The 17910-nt window shown below is 42.7% G+C and overlaps 1 protein-coding gene across 1 annotated transcript in view; it reads left to right on the top strand.

Moving 5' to 3' along the window:
• LOC124885087 (nesprin-1-like) overlaps positions 1-17910 on the top strand; it is a 67343-nt gene that overhangs the window by 39711 nt on the left and 9722 nt on the right. The window contains exons 28-35 of the mRNA XM_047393283.1: positions 3907-4050; positions 11126-11266; positions 12070-12246; positions 15015-15152; positions 15287-15472; positions 17039-17152; positions 17287-17439; positions 17524-17607. Coding sequence (XP_047249239.1) covers positions 3907-4050; positions 11126-11266; positions 12070-12246; positions 15015-15152; positions 15287-15472; positions 17039-17152; positions 17287-17439; positions 17524-17607 — 1137 coding nt within the window. The remainder of the gene's footprint in view (positions 1-3906; positions 4051-11125; positions 11267-12069; positions 12247-15014; positions 15153-15286; positions 15473-17038; positions 17153-17286; positions 17440-17523; positions 17608-17910) is intronic.

Raw genomic sequence — 17910 nt, 5'->3', positions numbered from 1 at the left:
TAGTGAGGGTCTGCTGGGAACGTCTGGCGGAGCCCTCGGCCAGGGAAGTATTCAACTCCCACCTCCGGGAGAGCTTCGACCAGATCCCGGGGGATGTTGGAGACATAGAGTCCGAGTGGACCATGTTCTCCGCATCTATTGTCGATGCTGCTGCACGTAGCTGTGGCCGTAAGGTCTGCGGTGCCTGTCGCGGCGGCAATCCCAGAACCCGGTGGTGGACACCGGCAGTAAGGGATGCTGTTAAGCTGAAGAAGGAGTCCTATCGGCTGTGGTTGGCTTGTGGGACTCCTGAGGCGTCTGACGGGTACCGCGAGGCCAAGCGTGCTGCGGCCCGGGCTGTGGCAGAGGCAAAAACACGGGCCTGGGAGGAGTTCGGTGAAGCCATGGAGAAGGACTACCGGTTGGCCTCGAAGTGATTCTGGCAAACCGTCCGTCGCCTCAGGAGGGGAAGCAGTGCTTCGCCAACACTGTTTATAGTGGGGGCGGCAGACTGCTGACCTCGACTGAGGACATTATCGGGCGGTGGAAGGAGTACTTCGAGAATCTCCTCAATCCTGCCATCACGCATTCCGTGGTGGAAACAGAGGCTGGGGACTCGGGGTCGGACTCTTTCATCACCCAGGCTGAAGTTACCGAGGTGGCAAGGCTTCGGGGGTGGATGAGATCCGCCCTGAGTACCTCAAGTCTCTGGATGTTGTAGGGCTGTCATGGTTGACACGTCTCTTCAACATTGCGTGGCGGTCGGGGACAGTGCCTCTGGACTGGCAGACTGGGGTGGTGAGGGTGTGTTCCAACTACAGGGGGATCACACTCCTCAGCCTCCCTGGTAAGGCCTACGCCAGGGTATTGGAGAGGAGAGTCCGACCGATAGTCGAACCTCGACTTCAGGAGGAGCAGTGTGGTTTTCGTCCCGGCCGTGGAACACTGGACCAGCTCTACACCCTCTACAGGGTGCTCGAGGGTTCATGGGAGTTTGCCCAACCAGTTCACATGTGTTTTGTGGACCTGGAGAAGGCATTCGACTGTGTCCCTCGTGATGCCCTGTGGGGGGTGCTCCTGGAGTATGGAATCGGGGGCCCTTTACTAGGGGCCATCCGGTCCCTGTACGAGCGGAGCAGGAGTTTGGTCCGCATTGCCGGCACTAAGTCGGACCTGTTCCCAGTGCATGTTGGACTCCGGCAGGGCTGCCCTTTGTCACTGGTCCTGTTCATAACTTTTATGGACAGGATTTCTAGACGCAGCCAAGGGCCGGAGGGGGTCGGGTTTGGGGACCAGTGGATTTCGTCTCTTCTTTTTGCAGATGACGTGGTCCTGCTGGCCCCCTCTAGCCAAGACCTACAGCATGCGCTGTGGCGGTTCGCAACCGAGTGTGAAGCGGCTGGGATGAGGATCAGCTCCTCCAAGTCCGAGGCCATGGTACTCGACCGGAAAAGGGTGGCTTGTCCTCTTCAGGTTGGAGGGGAGTTCCTGCCTCAAGTGGAGGAGTTTAAGTATCTCGGGGTCTTGTTCACAAGTGAGGGAAGAATGGAGCGGGAGATCGACAGACGGATCGGTGCGGCTGCCACAGTAATGGGGGCGCTGTGCCGGTCCGTTGTGGTGAAGAGAGAGCTGAGCCGAAAAGTAAAGCTCTCAATTTACTGGTCGGTCTACGTTCCTACCCTCACTTATGGCCATGAACTTTGGGTCATGACCGAAAGAACGAGATCCTGGATACAAGCGGCTGAAATGAGCTTCCTCCGTAGGGTGGCCGGGCACTCCCTTAGAGATAGGGTGAGGAGCTCGGCCATCCGGGAGGGGCTCAGAGTAGAGCCGCTGCTCCTCCACATCGAGAGGAGCCAGTTGAGGTGGCTCGGGCATCTATACCGGATGCCTCCTGGACGCCTTCCTTGGGAGGTGTTCCAGGCACTTCCCACCGGGAGGAGGCCCAGGGGACGGCCCAGGACACGCTGGAGGGACTATGTCTCTCGGCTGGCCTGGGAACGCCTTGGGCTCCCCCTGGAGGAACTGGAGGAGGTGTCTGGAGAGAGGGACGTCTGGGCGTCTCTGTTGAGTCTGCTGCCCCCGCGACCCGGTCCCGGATAAAGCGGAAGACGACGAGTACGAGTACGAGTAGACAATGATTTAAATCTTTGAGTTCAGCTCATGAAAACTGGGAGCAAAAACAAAAGTGTTGCGTTTATATTTTTGTTCAGTGCATTTTATAAAAAGATCTTTTGCACCTCCTGTCAACACATGCCCACTCTGGCTCTCTGTACTAATATCCTCTTATAGGTTCATCCACATGTGTGATGACTGTGTTTCTGTTACACCTTAAATGTAAACTGAAAACATTAATGACAAAAATAAAAAAGGGAAAAACTGGGCTCCAGCTGTTTTGTAAGAATCTTTTTCCCAGCACCTCTTCAGTCATGCTTAGGATGTTTTTTCTGTTGAATTTTAATGTTGTAAATTTTATTATCACTTCTATTTAATTCAATTAAAAACAGATTCAAATTCAAACTAATTAAAGCTAATAAAATTAATAAATGTAAATTATTTAATAAATAAATAAATAAATTCAGGTAATATAGAAGGCTGACTCTGTTCTGGTGACTCATTTTGGAACCTCTGGAGATCATTGTACAAAGAAGGATTCTTCATACAATGATGAACATTATGGAGAACCCTGAGCATCCTCTTCATCAGACTGTTGTACAACAACAGAGTGTCTTCAGTCAGAGGCTTCTTCAGATCTGCTGTAAGACAGACCTCTACAGGAGATCCTTCCTGCCCACAGCCATCAGCATCTACAACAGCTCTTTGAAGAAACCTGCATAATATGAGCTACAACATTTAATTTCCCTCTGGGATTAATAAAGTATTTTTGAATTGAATTGAGATCACTTTATATACCTTATTTTAAGAGTTTGAGCCTTTCTCTCTGTCTTTTCAGAAAGAGTGGAAATGATAGGCCTTTAATGAGAATGGGCACCCTCATCATCCCTACTGAAAGCACAATGATGTATATGTGCTCACTTCAGCTTCAAAGTTGTTGTAATTTTCACACCTTTCTATGCTAAGACACATTTCCATAGCTACTCATTAAAAACACATATTAATAAGTAGTTACTGAAAATTGTTATTATAATTTTGAGCTTTTGAAAGAATCAATTCACCCCCTCCCTCCCTCTATAGTCAGCCACATCACTACGACCAGTCTTACATCTCATCTGACACCACAACCCTTTTGTGCTATTTTACTGGCAGATCTTCCAGTTGACCACTGGTGCCAAGTCAGTCATGGCCAAAGATATAATAAACTCACTTTTCTCTCAGCCAAGGTTAAACCTGTTTGTAAGCCTAATGTAAAACTACAGGCCCTGTAAAAAGAAAGTACACTCTGTGTCAGTTCTAGCAGTTTAAAAAGAATTAGGTCTTACCAGGTTCTAAAAATTGTTTATCTCTTCCTATGTAGTACAAACCCACACACTGTAGATTCCTTCATTTAACATTTAAACATAGATGAAAAGTTGGGAAAAGTAAATACTCCCCAGTGGCTATCAGAAGTGTATAAGCCCCGTTTAAAATGTTTTGGTTATGTGCAATAAGAGATCATGATGAAAGACATTTTCTAACGTTTTTGTCGCTATTGTGACATGTAGAGAACAGTTTAACTGAAAATCAAAGTCTGTTAGAAGGACAAATAATAAAACAATAGGTGCAATAATCTGCTTTCCCATATTCACCACCATGCAAACGTTCTCTAAAATATCAGATTAATAGTGTTGTACATGTAAACTTGCTCTGAATTGAAATTGAGCCTCTTACTGGAAAAGTTAAAGTCTTGTTGTGTACCATGCCTTGACTGATTATTTCTTTGGATTTTGTTAGACATTTCATCACACAGTTTTCTCTGTTTGATTTCAGGAGATGTACAGCCAACTGTGCGCCCACAAGGCTTTATTGCAGCACATTCTTGAGAGCCTTAGAGTGAAATATGCTGTGGTCCCTGCTGAGATTGACAGCCAACTGCAGGAAGTCACAAAGTCACTGCACTACGTGGACACAAAGGTACACTGGACATCTGTTCAAACCATTCAAAGTTTGGAATTTGTTGGCGGGTTATTTGGTACCATCCATGGTCCATATTTTCAGCAAAATGATGAGTCTAATTGTATTAGACTATAGATGGTTGTAAATTCGTACAGTTATACCATTTTGCCTTGATAACTTGGATCATCCATTAATCTGCTTGTCCATGGTAGTTGATCTCATGAAGGGTTAATGATTGCAGTCCCTTAGCTAGTTTGAACTCCAGCTCAAACATTATGATCAGGATGGACTAAAATGCTGATACTTAGCAAAGGAGGATGTGGGACTGGGAGCTCAACAGCAGTGTGCTGAGCCAGTGAAATGCCAAAAGTGCTTAAGTGTCAGTGATCAAAATTCACAGGCAATAGGTCTCATCCAAGCTGATTTATGTTGATCTTGAAAGATAGTTTTAAGACTACTCTAAGTAGCAAGTGCAGGTGTGACCAGGACTCTAAATAACTCTGACAAAGAACCTGAGTTGCTCTTGTGACCAGAATCTGACAGTTTTTAGTGGAACCCTCCTGACCAGTGACCAGCCACTCAGACATTCAAAAATCATATCTTTTTCCAATCAGTCATACACCATACTAGTGCCACTTGGTTGTGCTTATCATAACACTCTTTGGCGTGGAAGAACACTGAAGAAGATTGAGATTTTGCTATTTTCAGTTGCAATTCAGTTCAATTCAATAGTATTTATATAGCGCCAATTCACAACACATGTCGTCTCAAGGCGCTTCACAAAGGATTTTTTAATGTTGCGGGGTTGTTGGGGAGGTTAGAATAAACTATTGAGTGTTAGAGTTTGGCCATTGTAAGTCAAGTCAAGTCAAATTTATTTATATAGTGCTTTTCAACAACAAGGCACTCAAAGCGCTGTTCATGAGGAAAAACATTACAATGATAAAGAAAATCAAACACAGAAAAACAAATCAAATGACATTAATAATCCTTGGGAGTTTACTGGTAAGAGCTGGTTCTAATCCAATCTTTCTTATTAGATTATTAAGTCCTCTGTGGTAAGGAATTCATTCTATCCTAGAAGGAAAATTATAATATTAATCCCTGAGGTCGCTGTTATGAGGCAGTTGTGGTCCCATCATTCAAATAGTAACAGTCATGGGCACTCACTGAAGTCTAAGTAGGGAAGCTGGGTCACTGGTATAAAACATTTTTAGTCCAAACTTTTTAAATACTAATAATGTTTGGCTTTCACTGGTATGAAACTGTTGTTATACAATCCTTCTAAGAAATCTGAAAATCTCTGGTCATTGGTGTAAAAACAGCTTTAGTCAAATTTTCATATACGAATAATATTTGGCTTTTGCTGGTAATCCTTCTGAGAAATCTGAAAATCTACGAAAAGTAATGAAATCACACATTTAGGTAAAGTAAGATAGGAGAGTAAAAAAATTGTAGTTCAGACTCTATTCTGAGCAGAATACGGTATGAAGTAGTACAAAAAAACCTCAGCAGGGGTAAGCAACACACACATAAGTAAAGATTCAGCAAGGGTACGGTGGAATCTTGAGGGTGCGAATGTAAGTCTGAGTGTGTTTGCAAGAATTAGACTGTCAACACTGATAGAAGCGCCATTGTCCTTGAGAAGAGAGGTGGAAGTTTTATCAATCGGCCGCATAGTCCTATCAGCACACAGCTGGTAGGGGAGTGCTGGGGAAGAGCGTTGTGTTTATATAACATCCAGGAGATATTTTGTCGATAGCCAGTTAGCAGAAGTTGCCAAGGCCACATTGGGGCGACAGATTTAGAAAAATAATAAATGTTGTGGTTCAGGCAGTTGTGAATTTCCATCCACCTTTAGAGTTTTAATTGGTATGTCTCAATTGCGAATCAAAATAGCCAAATTTCTAGTACTTTCCGCAGATCTCGAGTGTTCAACTTCTCCAAGATTATATCCTTTAACCTTTGAGTTCAACTGCTGCCAGGCTGCGATTCTAGAATCATGTCCAGATTGCGATTCTGCTCTCTTAACATTTCAGTCTGAATGTTGATCACTCTACAGACTCCATCCAACATCGAAGGCAGCTTTGGAATGCTTTGAACAGCCACCCACATTTTGCGAATCACTCGATAAGCCAGGTAACCACCAACTCCAAAAAGCAGAAATTCTGTTATCAAAAGTCCAAATATGTACACATCTTTTACGTCCTCGACCAACATCGTAGTCAGGTAAACAATCTTCCACTGCTGCCAAGAATCCATTGTGTATCCAGAGAAGGACGTCCCGTCTGGACAAGAGGGTTCTCCTTTACCCTGTCTTCCAGTAGAAAAAAATTGATCAATTATGTTGAGAGACCAGCTGATTAAATCCATAATTTACAAATTTGGAGGATATGCAAAGTGAGGCTCTGAGAAAAATACAGACAAAAGCAGAAGCAGGGATCAGCAGGGAGGGAATTAGAGAAAACGCGTGTGTCTTTCACCGAGAACAAGAGAGAATTTTAGAATGGGCTATGTGTAGGTGTACTAAGTAAAATAATAAACTGATAAAGTTTGTCCATCTAGAGCCCACTGGTGGCCATTGTTAGTAAAACCCACAAAGATTGGGGGTACCTCTCTCTGTCGGACTGATTATAATCATTGAATAAGAGTAGGGTTCACGCAGTTAGCAGAAATGGAGGGTGTGTTTGCACCTCAACCATAACTGAGCCGGTTTTGGCTAAACCTGACTCCCCCTTACTCTATCCAACAGGGAGGGAGGAAGGCAGAGGTAAAAATAATTGGAGAGTGTTGTTTCCTGTTGCATTGTGTGAAAGGTGGGCAACTTTAAAATGAGCTAAGTCAGTTCAATCATATCATACAGATTTCAAGTCAGGTACATACATTCCAATTAATCCTAACTATCCAACATAGGTCTTTAAAAATAAAGTAAGAGGACGCAAAAATTTAGGTGTGAAGCTATTCAGTGGAATTGATTCTTACCCAACATTTTTGTGCATGAAAAGGAGGCCACAGGATGTCAGTTCATTCTCAGGTTGGGAGACGTTTTGTCCTCTAATATGCAGCTGTTGACCCCTTTATACAACTCCAAGCTCCATCACCACTGTAAGGCCCCACCGTCAGAAACTCTGTCTGATTCATGTTTGATGTTCTTTCCTTTAGGCACACTATAAAAGCCTGTTCCTGTTACCTTCCAGTTCACGCCTGCACATAAGATAAGAAACAGTATACCATTATAATGACTTATAAGGGTAGTTTGTGTTTAAGATTAGGGTCAAGCTTAGGACTGGGTGTCAAGGTTATTATGAGCTTACTGAGTGAGAGCCAGGCCCACCTACAGGTTTGCCGGGGCCCCGGATAGCCATCTACCTGTCACACTCTCTGACATGGGGCGGTACAACGGAGTTGGTGACGCAGTTAAGCTAAGCTGTGAGTTTCAATATGTCAGCTGCTCCTGCAATGCTTTCGTCTGCTCCGCTCTGGCGGCAGAGTGGACCCCCTACCCTATGCTGGGCCCAGGACAACAAACCCGTTTGTCCATACCTGTCAGCGAGCCTGAAGAGAGCAAAAATTTGTGAATTAGGAAAGGAGTGTTGATGGTTGGGCATGAAAATTGTTTGTTCTTAGAATGGTGCCTGCAATTTGATTTGAAGAAAGAGAAATGAAACAAGCCATACAGCAACGTTGTGCTGTTTTATTATTCTTTCAACATCTGTGTTCTGAAACATGCTGCATTTGTCAATGTCAGATTTAAGGAGAAGGTCTACAGGTCCTTCTCAAAATATTAGCATATTGTGATAAAGTTCATTATTTTCCATAATGTAATGATGAAAATTTAACATTCATATATTTTAGATTCATTGCACACTAACTGAAATATTTCAGGTCTTTTATTGTCTTAATACAGATGATTTTGGCATACAGCTCATGAAAACCCAAAATTCCTATCTCACAAAATTAGCATATTTCATCCGACCAATAAAAGAAAAGTGTTTTTAATACAAAAAACGTCAACCTTCAAATAATCATGTACAGTTATGCACTCAATACTTGATCGGGAATCCTTTTGCAGAAATGACTGCTTCAATGCGGCGTGGCATGGAGGCAATCAGCCTGTGGCACTGCTGAGGTCTTATGGAGGCCCAGGATGCTTCGATAGCGGCCTTTAGCTCATCCAGAGTGTTGGGTCTTGAGTCTCTCAACGTTCTCTTCACAATATCCCACAGATTCTCTATGGGGTTAAGGTCAGGAGAGTTGGCAGGCCAATTGAGCACAGTGATACCATGGTCAGTAAACCATTTACCAGTGGTTTTGGCACTGTGAGCAGGTGCCAGGTCGTACTGAAAAATGAAATCTTCATCTCCATAAAGCTTTTCAGCAGATGGAAGCATGAAGTGCTCCAAAATCTCCTGATAGCTAGCTGCATTGACTCTGCCCTCGATAAAACACAGTGGACCAACACCAGCAGCTGACACGGCACCCCAGACCATCACTGACTGTCGGTACTTGGCACTGGACTTCTGGCATTTTGGCATTTCCTTCTCCCCAGTCTTCCTCCAGACTCTGGCACCTTGATTTCTGAATGACATGCAGAATTTGCTTTCATTCGAAAAAAGTACTTTGGACCACTGAGCAACAGTCCAGTGCTGCTTCTCTGTAGCCCAGGTCTGGGGAATGCGGCACCTGTAGCCCATTTCCTGCACACGCCTGTGCACGGTGGCTCTGGATGTTTCTACTCCAGACTCAGTCCACTGCTTCCGCAGGTCCCCCAAGGTCTGGAATCGGCCCTTCTCCACAATCTTCCTCAGGGTCCTGGTCACCTCTTCTCGTTGTGCAGCGTTTTCTGCCACACTTTTTCCTTCCCACAGACTTCCCACTGAGGGGCCTTGATACAGCACTCTGGGAACAGCCTATTTATTCAGAAATTTCTTTCTGTGTCTTACCCTCTTGCTTGAGGGTGTCAATAGTGGCCTTCTGGACAGCAGTCAGGTCGGCAGTCTTACCCATGATTGGGGTTTTGAGTGATGAACCAGGTTGGGAGTTTTAAAGGCCTCAGGAATCTTTTGCAGGTGTTTAGAGTTAACTCATTGATTCAGATGATTAGGTTCATAGCTCGTTTAGAGACCCTTTTAATGATATGCCAATTTTGTGAGATAGGAATTTTGGGTTTTCATGAGCTGTATGCCAAAATCATCCGTATTAAGACAATAAAAGACCTGAAATATTTCAGTTAGTGTGCAATGAATCTAAAATATATGAATGTTAAATTTTCATCATGACATTATGGAAAATAATTAACTTTATCACAATATGCTAATATTTTGAGAAGGACCTGTACATTGTCTAAGGACATTTACAATTAGTAATGCTAACTGAGCTAACCATGCTAATTGCTAACATAAGATACCAAACACAGTTACAATGTCAACCTGAATAATTTTTTCTTTGTTTTTGTCATACCTGTTTGTGTTTTGTGTTCTTGAGTTTGTGTTTTGTTATTTTACCTGGTCTAGTCCTTTGTTTTCTGTCTCCCTGCACCCCAAGCCCACACCTGTTCTGTGTTTTCCCCTGATTGTCTGGTCATGTGTGTCATTGGTTTCCCATGCTGTCCAGTTTTGTATTTAAGCCCGTTTGTTTCCTTTGTTCCCCTCTGGTACCTTATGTGTTGTTTGTGTTTGTATGCATGCCTGGTACCCTGTCCATGTCCAGCCATGAGCAATAAAGTGTCTTCTTACCTGCAAATGTCCAGCTTCAGGAGTCCCCTGCATATTGGTCCAACAGAAACCCACTTTATGACAGAAGGAACCAGCCAACGGGACCAAGCGGGAGGAATTGTGAGGGAATTCAAGAGGGGTGAGGGAATTCAAGACGGGTGAGGTTCTGGCCAAATAATGTTTTCACCTGGTGACCTCTCCCAGCTCACCATGGAGAAGGCTGGAAATAGCTGGCAGCCTCCAAGACTGGCTCGAGGCAAGGAGGGATTTTTTCCCTGATCCTCGGATCCACCATATCATTGAGGCAGAGCGACAAAGGACCCTGGGAGAAATCACCGCTTTTATGAGGAGATCTCCTGCTCCCTCCTCCACCCGCCTCTCCACCGAAGCTCGACACAGTTTTCCGGCTCATGGTTTAGCTCCTGATCAGCCATCGTTGCTGCTTCCAACTCCTATTCCTGTTCCTGTTCCTAGTTCTGTTCTGGAGGGGTCCCTAGCCGAGCCGCCCTCACACTCTGTTCCTATCCTGGAGGGTTCCGAGGACGAACTGCCTCCATCCCTGGTTCCCGATCCCAGTTCGTGGAGGACCTGTCTCCACTTCCCGTCCCTCGGCTTCTATGTCACCGGCCTGCTCAGCTCCTACGTCGGCGGCCTGCTGATCGCCTGCCCCTACGTCGCCGGCCTGCTGATCGCCTGCCTCTACGTCGCCGGACCGCTGATCGCTGGATCGGCCGCGGACAGCCCGCTGATCGCCGGGTATGCCGAGGACGGCCCCGGGGCCGGCCGCCTGAACTCTGGGTCTGCCGGGGACGGCCCCCGGGCCGGCAGCCTGATCTCTGGGTCTGCCTGGGCAATAAAGTGTCGTCTTACCTGCAAACTTCGAGCTTCAGGAGTTCTACCCCACATATTGATCCAACAGAAACCCATTTTATGACAGTTTTAGATTAGGAAAACCCTGTTTTACAGCCACAATTTTCTCACACACAGTGGGATGTCACCTCTATTTCTAATCTAAAATAGAAATTAACGCCAAGATTAGGAAGAGAAGAAAACATAGGTTGAGTTTTGTTAATTACACTCCCTAATGAGAAATGGAATCAGCTAAAATCATTATTGACAGGTCCAAACAATCGCAAATCTCTGATGGGTGCATCTCTTATTCTAATGTATTTAATGAGACTTTTCTGTTCCTGGTTCCTACCATTAAAACCCGTTCCCAATGCAGTAAATCTTTCTTTCTCACTATAAAGCCTGTGTGTGGCAGCAAAAGCGAGTAGAGATTACTACAGCCTAAGAGCAAACAATATAAATAGCTACATACAGCAGTCAAGTCTATTCCTGCTTTAATCCATGATCTTTATCTCTGATTGATTCATCAGGTGGCAGAGGCAGTGGAGAGGAGTGGTCCTGTCCACAGACTGGGAACAAAGCTGTCAGATGTCCAAGTTGGCCTGAGATCAGTTCAGAACAGAATGAAGGAGAGGAGCCCCACTGTGATTGAAGCAAAGATCACACAGAAGGTGGGTGCCATCCATTAAAGATCCAGTCTCTTTATGGTTCGCATACAGTAGCGTTCACAATAATAGCAGTCCAACTAGACTAACACGATCAATCACTGTTTGTGGTAGAAATCATATTACCACATTGCAAATAATTTACTAGTCATAGAAAACCAACATTCTTGAGTCTGTGTGATTGAATAAATGACTCAAATACATTTTTCTAAATGGCTTGATATGGAAAATAATGTGCAGAGTTCTTAATGCATGGAAATAAGAACTATTTTACAGATTTTGAGTTTTACTCATGTTTTTAAACACATTGCTTTATTTTGAACATAAATGGTAAATGGACTGAACTTATATAGCGCCTTTCCAGTCATACAGACCACTCAAAGCGCTTTACACTAGAGCCACATTCACCCAATCACACTCACAAACGCTCACACATTCATACACCAATACACAGATTGGTAGGCAACTTGAGGTGAAGCGCCTTGCCCAGGGGCACATCAACATATGGCAGGAGGAAGCTGGAATCGAACCCACAACCTTCTGATTGCAAGATGACTACTCTTCCTACTGAGCCACCAATGTGTGATTATTGATCAAATTAGCAGACTAATTGCCATGATAGAGGTAAAGATGTGCTTGAAATCATTGTACTGTTGCATTAGAAAGGTTTAGCCCCAAATGTGTGCATTTATGTGCCATCACTGCTTTGCATTATCATTCCTCATAATTTCTACTCTATGCACAGCTTTATACCTCCATAAGTGACTAATAGCCAAGTGAGTAATAACCACAGATGTATATGTGCTTAGCGTGTATGGGATGAGCTGGACGTTTGGCACTCCCGACTGGCAGCTCTAGAAGTGGAGATGCAGGACTTGGAGAAGCCAGATGATGTGCTGATCCTCACAGAGAAGCTAGTGGAGGTCCAGCAGCTTCACTCCCAAGTGGCCAAACAGGCAGAACAGAGGACGACTCTACTCAGCAAGGTGAGAAGCACTCTTCTATTTAATATAAAATCTGCTGATTGCCTCTTTTGTGAAACCTGATGACATAATATGATGAGGACATTTTAAATCTCACAGTTCTGTATTTACGTGGAGACTGTGCAGCTTCTTTTCATTGTTGTTAGTTACTTTAAATAACTTGCAACAGTATTTATGCTCCTTCATGTTATGTTTGTTTTGTTACAGCCACAAACCTTATTGTATCTTGCTGGAAGTTCATGTACTGGATCAACACAAAGTAGTGCATGACTGGAAAGTGGAAGGAAAATTGATCTTTGAGACATGAACTCATAGTTGAAACATTGGTGTTTGCTGATTAATATGCCTGCATATATCAATCTTAGCTATGTGACACAAATCTAACTTTGTTTTATGGTCAAACTTAATTACTTCAACAATTTTAAAATTAATGTGCTCCCTAACACCATTTAACAACCAGCACCACATCTCAGAACACATGGATGAGACATGTAGCCAACAGAGTTATAGCATGCAGAGCTCCATATAAATATGCAGCAGTATATCAGTTATAATGAGGATGGAATTCAAACCAGTACAAGGAGCAACCTATGCCCATCCAGGAACAATTCCCCATATCCATCAGCATCACATATAACAATCTGGCTTTTTTTAGAGATGCAATGATATAAAGACAGATTTCCTTACTTTGAACATAAAGTCTAAACATCTTTATCCTTGTCTTTTAATAAAAGTTAAGAAAATAACTAAAACAGCTTTTCATCCTGTCAAAGACTTAGCGAAGCCCAGCGGATCTGAGCCTCATCAGTTCGAGCTGCTGACTCAGTATTGCTCGAAGCCGGTGCTGCCGAGGCAGCGGAGGACTGAATGGGAATGGGTCCAGTTTCTGAGTAGAAATGTGATGTTAGCAACATCATTGCTAACATGGGCTAACATTCAAAGCAGTAACAAACTTTCAGAAAGTTTACATTTACATGTAAATTTATATTATCTCAAGTAATGCAAAAGATCGAAGGTATAAAGCATAAATAATCAATGCCCGCAATACCAACTCCTGATTCACTATGGGTGCGTGTGTGAGTGAGCGGGTTTGATACCCGAACTTGGGGTTGTGACGTAGACATGTACCAAAAATGTACAGTTTTAACCAGTAGGAAAATTCAACAGTCGTCTTTAGAGCCAGCAGCTCTTCTTTTGAATAAAAGAGCTAGTTCCTGTTTGAACTTTTAGATGGATAGCATACATGGGAAAAAGGTTAAAACGGGGTCAAGAACTACTTACTTCAGGGTGTCCACGCATCTTTTAAAAGTGCTACAAAGTCTGAAATTCATCTACCTAAAATTAAGGCCTTAAAATGTCTCACATTCAGAGAAAAAAATCCAAGTTGGTCTTAAATACGTTAATCACGGGTCTTAAATTTTGTCGTGGCCGGGCTATTTAAATCTTGTATATTCTTGTAGTTTTTTCTTGCAGAACTTTTCTGTCAAACAAAAGTTTGAGCTGTGTGCAGACATCCTCAATGCATTTTGTGACTCGAAGCAGTTGAGACTACCGGTATTTAGCTGCAAATATATCCTTGCTAGCAAGCTTTTTTGAATGTATTATGGGTAAGTGCAAATTTATGACCAGATAGCTAGACAATGTTAATTTTTGCCACTGGCTCACTTCTGTAGCCAATCCATACGAGACTAGGTGCATTCTGTGCAAAAAACTGTTATGTTTTGCATTATGGGGGTTAAGGCTGTAGAGAGCCATTTGAAGTGTGAGAAGTGCCACATACGCACCTCTTCCACTGGCTCATTTTAGGCACTATCGGTGAACATCAGTCTGTTCATGTCACATGTAGTCCTGACTCAGCCCAAGTCCTACCTGCTCCGGAGCAGGGACCACAAAAGTAGGTACCGGTCAGAAAAGAATAGTAACTGAAACGCTCCGAGTGGGGCCATATCTAGCCAGTGCAACAGAGGGCAAAAGAGACCCCAGAAATGTTACTGTTTTGCTCCCCTGGCGTGGCTAAAGCTCTTCAGAAAACTGCTGCTGCTACTGCTTGCACTGATCTAAGAGCAGCATTTGGTGTGACACAAACTATGAAGTCAGAGGTTTTGTGGATTTTAAACATAGTGGTCAAGCACCAGTCTTACAATTCCAGTGAGGGGATAAGGGGGTATGTTTTGTTTAATGATCCGTGACTCACAATCGCAAGCAACTTTTTTGCACTTTTTTATACAACAAATAAACCAGAGAGCACTTCTATCACTTTATTGAGCATACAGTGATAAAATTGAACAATTGGTTCAATTGTTGTATTCATAAATAGACAAAAACTAAATGTGAATGTGTCTCATTGTGTTACACACATGCTATGCTTGATTGTAGGATTGTAGGATTGCAGGATCACCCAACCATCCCCTATATTCACTGGTTGTTTTTGGGCCTCACATTTCATTTGAGGTGGCAATAAAAGGTCTTAAAATGTCTGAAATTTGACTTGGTAAAACATGCAGTTACGCTGTAGAAGAGACCCCGTCTCAACAGCACCCCCTGAGATGCAGGCCATACATTTCTGCTGTCCTCTTTGAAAATTATGAATTGTTTTCCTTCCATTTCACAATTGTGCATGCCTTTGTGTTGGTCTGTCACATAATATCTCAATAAAATAGAGTGAAGACTTGAATTGTAATGTGACAAAATGTAAAAAGATTAAGGGGGAGTGCATACATTTGCAAGGCTCTGTAAAAGTTATTATTTCTAAGTTGATTATTCCTGTCCAGATACACATGTGGCTTCAAGAGCATCAAGAGATGATCAAGAGTTCTAAGAGCTGGATGACTGAGGCCCAGTCATGGCTTGCTGCTCCTTGCACATACAACACAGCTAAATGTCTGAGCAGCCACGTTCATGCTCTGCAGGTCACCACACATTGCTGTGTTCTCTCTTTTCTCCTCTTCTCCTTCTTTATGAGCACATTGTTGTATCATCCTTATTTGTCCCACAATGGAAAAGATTGGTTTTTAGTTTCAAATATACTGTGCATTTGTTGTAGACTGTGTTAGGTGATGCATCCCAGATCCGATCGACGCTGCAGAACTTCAGCTCAGTCTTGAGGGAAATGGCGCAGGTTTGTGATGTCACCGCTCTCCAGGACCAGCTATCTGACGCAGATCACCAAGTGGCAGAAGTTCAAGACAGCTTCACAGCTCCTCTCTCTCAGCTAGAGCACGCCGCTGCTGTGAGTGTATGATTTAATCCTTCCTGTACCTTTAGGCACAAACAATACATTTTCCTCAAAGAACATCTGAATATATATATGTACTGATACCAATAGTGTCTGATCCAGATTGATCTCACCTAAATTGTTTAAAAAAAATACACACAAAGGCACTGACAGTTATAGGTTTTTATTTTTGCTCATATCTGTAAATTTACTGAGGAAATTAAAATAAATCATATCAAACAGCTTATTAGTTTATTAGATGTGTGAAATTAAGTCAACATATAATGCAGACAGTTTATTTTTATTTTAAGTTATTTTTGACAACTCTTGCCCAAGAGTGCAAGCCACCTTTAGCGTCACTAACAGCAGTCTCCTTATGTTTTTGCTAGGTTGTAGCTATTCCTACCTTGTGTAGGTCATTAAACAGGCTGTTGTTTCCAAATCACAGGCCCTGCATGGCAGGTCATGTTTAACCTGAATATAATAACATAACACAGCTTCTTCTCAACAAGTTAGTCTTCCTGTTGTTCCAAGGCTCTGTGTTACTCCTCTGTAGAGTTCCAAAGTTAGTTTTACTAAAACAATTTGACATGAAATCACAGTTTGAAATATTTATAAAAATCTTCCCTCGTATTTCTCCACCCCCCACACTAAAATATCTTAACTGATAGCAATATTCTAGAGAATAAAGCTAACACTTAGCTTCTGTAACAAGCTTCACCTGTACATTTAAACTGTGAGGCATCAGCCAAAAGAAATCCTCCTTTGACATACATGCAACATTTTTTATTTAAAATTATTAAGATAAACGTAACTTGATTTTTAATTGTGCTTAAACTTTCCGTATAACAGAGTTTCCACCGTGAACTCAGCTAAAATATGAGCTGCTGCAACGCAGGACCATGGAGGCTAGATAGGTGGATAGATCTTCAGCTTCATTTCGATCAGCTTATCAAAGTATACAATGTTTTAAAAAGGTCTATATTTTAAAACTGCTAAAATAACTTACCAATCCTACAATTTAAAGTCTTCCTACTTAGGTTACATAGTGGCAGAGTGACTTGTTGCTGGGCACTGCAAGTCAGCTTGCTGAAAAGATTGTACTATATTTTTCCTTTGTCTCCCAAAAAAGAAATTTGAGTGTTTGAAAATGTTTAGCGTGCATGGACAGTCAGGTAGTGGAAACTAAAGGAGCACCAGCCATCACTCTTAGTAAGGTAGATTTAGAACACCTGTTGGTACTCTACAACAGTCATGTCCACAAAGAAACCGACTGCAAGCTCTACTTTGGTTAATAGCCTGACTAATTACCACGATATAATTTTTTTATATTTCTAGTTTTATTCTAGAAAGAACAAACTTTCAGAATTTTGCCTTTATTTTAAATTTTTGCCCAAGTTAATGTATTAAAATTAAAATACCTCTAAATATAAGGTACAGATAACATTAAAATGGCTATGATAATGTAACTGGATCGGATCTATCTTTAAAATCTTTTATTTCATTTTACCCTGTATCTCAGCTGCCGGTCTGGTTTTGAGTTTCCTGTTACCCTGACACTGATACATTGTGTGTTTAAAGGAGGTGGAGGCCATAGAGAGCGAAGTACGGCGAATGGAGAATGATATAGCTGAGATTAAGACCCTGCTCTCATCCCCGGAGACTTTTCCCAGCCCCAAAGAGGATAACCTCAAAGTGAGCCATGCAAACACATTGAAACAGATTAACTCTGTTTAAAATAAAATGAAACCAACAGGTCTGCCCTTTTTCACCAAGAAGATGATACTCTCTATCTTTTGTTCATCTGGTTGTTCTCCTGATGTGCACAGATGATTGAACAGAAGATCCAGTCAATGAGAAGGACAGTAGCTGAGATCCAGAAATGTAAACCAGGTCTCTGTCTCCCTGAGAAGGCTGAGGAGACACTGACTGTCTTTAATGTGGTAGAACAGCTCCAAACTCTGCTGCTGGACCTGGAGAAGGTTTGTTCACAATTTAGTCGGGTAGGATGACAACTAGATTCACCTTAAAGAGCCTTACCTGAAGGACGTGTTTTATTTTTACAGAAGGTCCCAGCCCTGTTCATTCAGCAGCCATCAACTCAGAGTCAAGCCAAAGTGACACCCAGACTCCAAAGATCCACATCTGAGGTACATTGGGTCTAAAGATCTTTTCCTGGTCATTTTTCTCTAATTAAAGGCCTCATCTTTCTTTTCTCTGTCCAAGGACAGACTCTTATGTTCCTCTGTCCCTGGACAGAGGAACATAGAGTCTGGCTGATTAGGATGGATTTTTTCCTTAATAAATGAAATAATTATTGGAAAACTGCCTTTTGTATTTATTTGGGTTATCTTAGTCTGATATTAATGATTGTCTGATTACGTGAAACAATTAAGTTTGACACATAATTGAAATCACAAGTAGTCTAAAAGGTTATGTGCATACTTTATACA

This window comes from Girardinichthys multiradiatus, chromosome 19 (assembly GCF_021462225.1).
Source record: "Girardinichthys multiradiatus isolate DD_20200921_A chromosome 19, DD_fGirMul_XY1, whole genome shotgun sequence".
Lineage (NCBI taxonomy): Eukaryota > Metazoa > Chordata > Actinopteri > Cyprinodontiformes > Goodeidae > Girardinichthys > Girardinichthys multiradiatus.
This window is presented reverse-complemented; position numbering and strand designations above follow the sequence as displayed.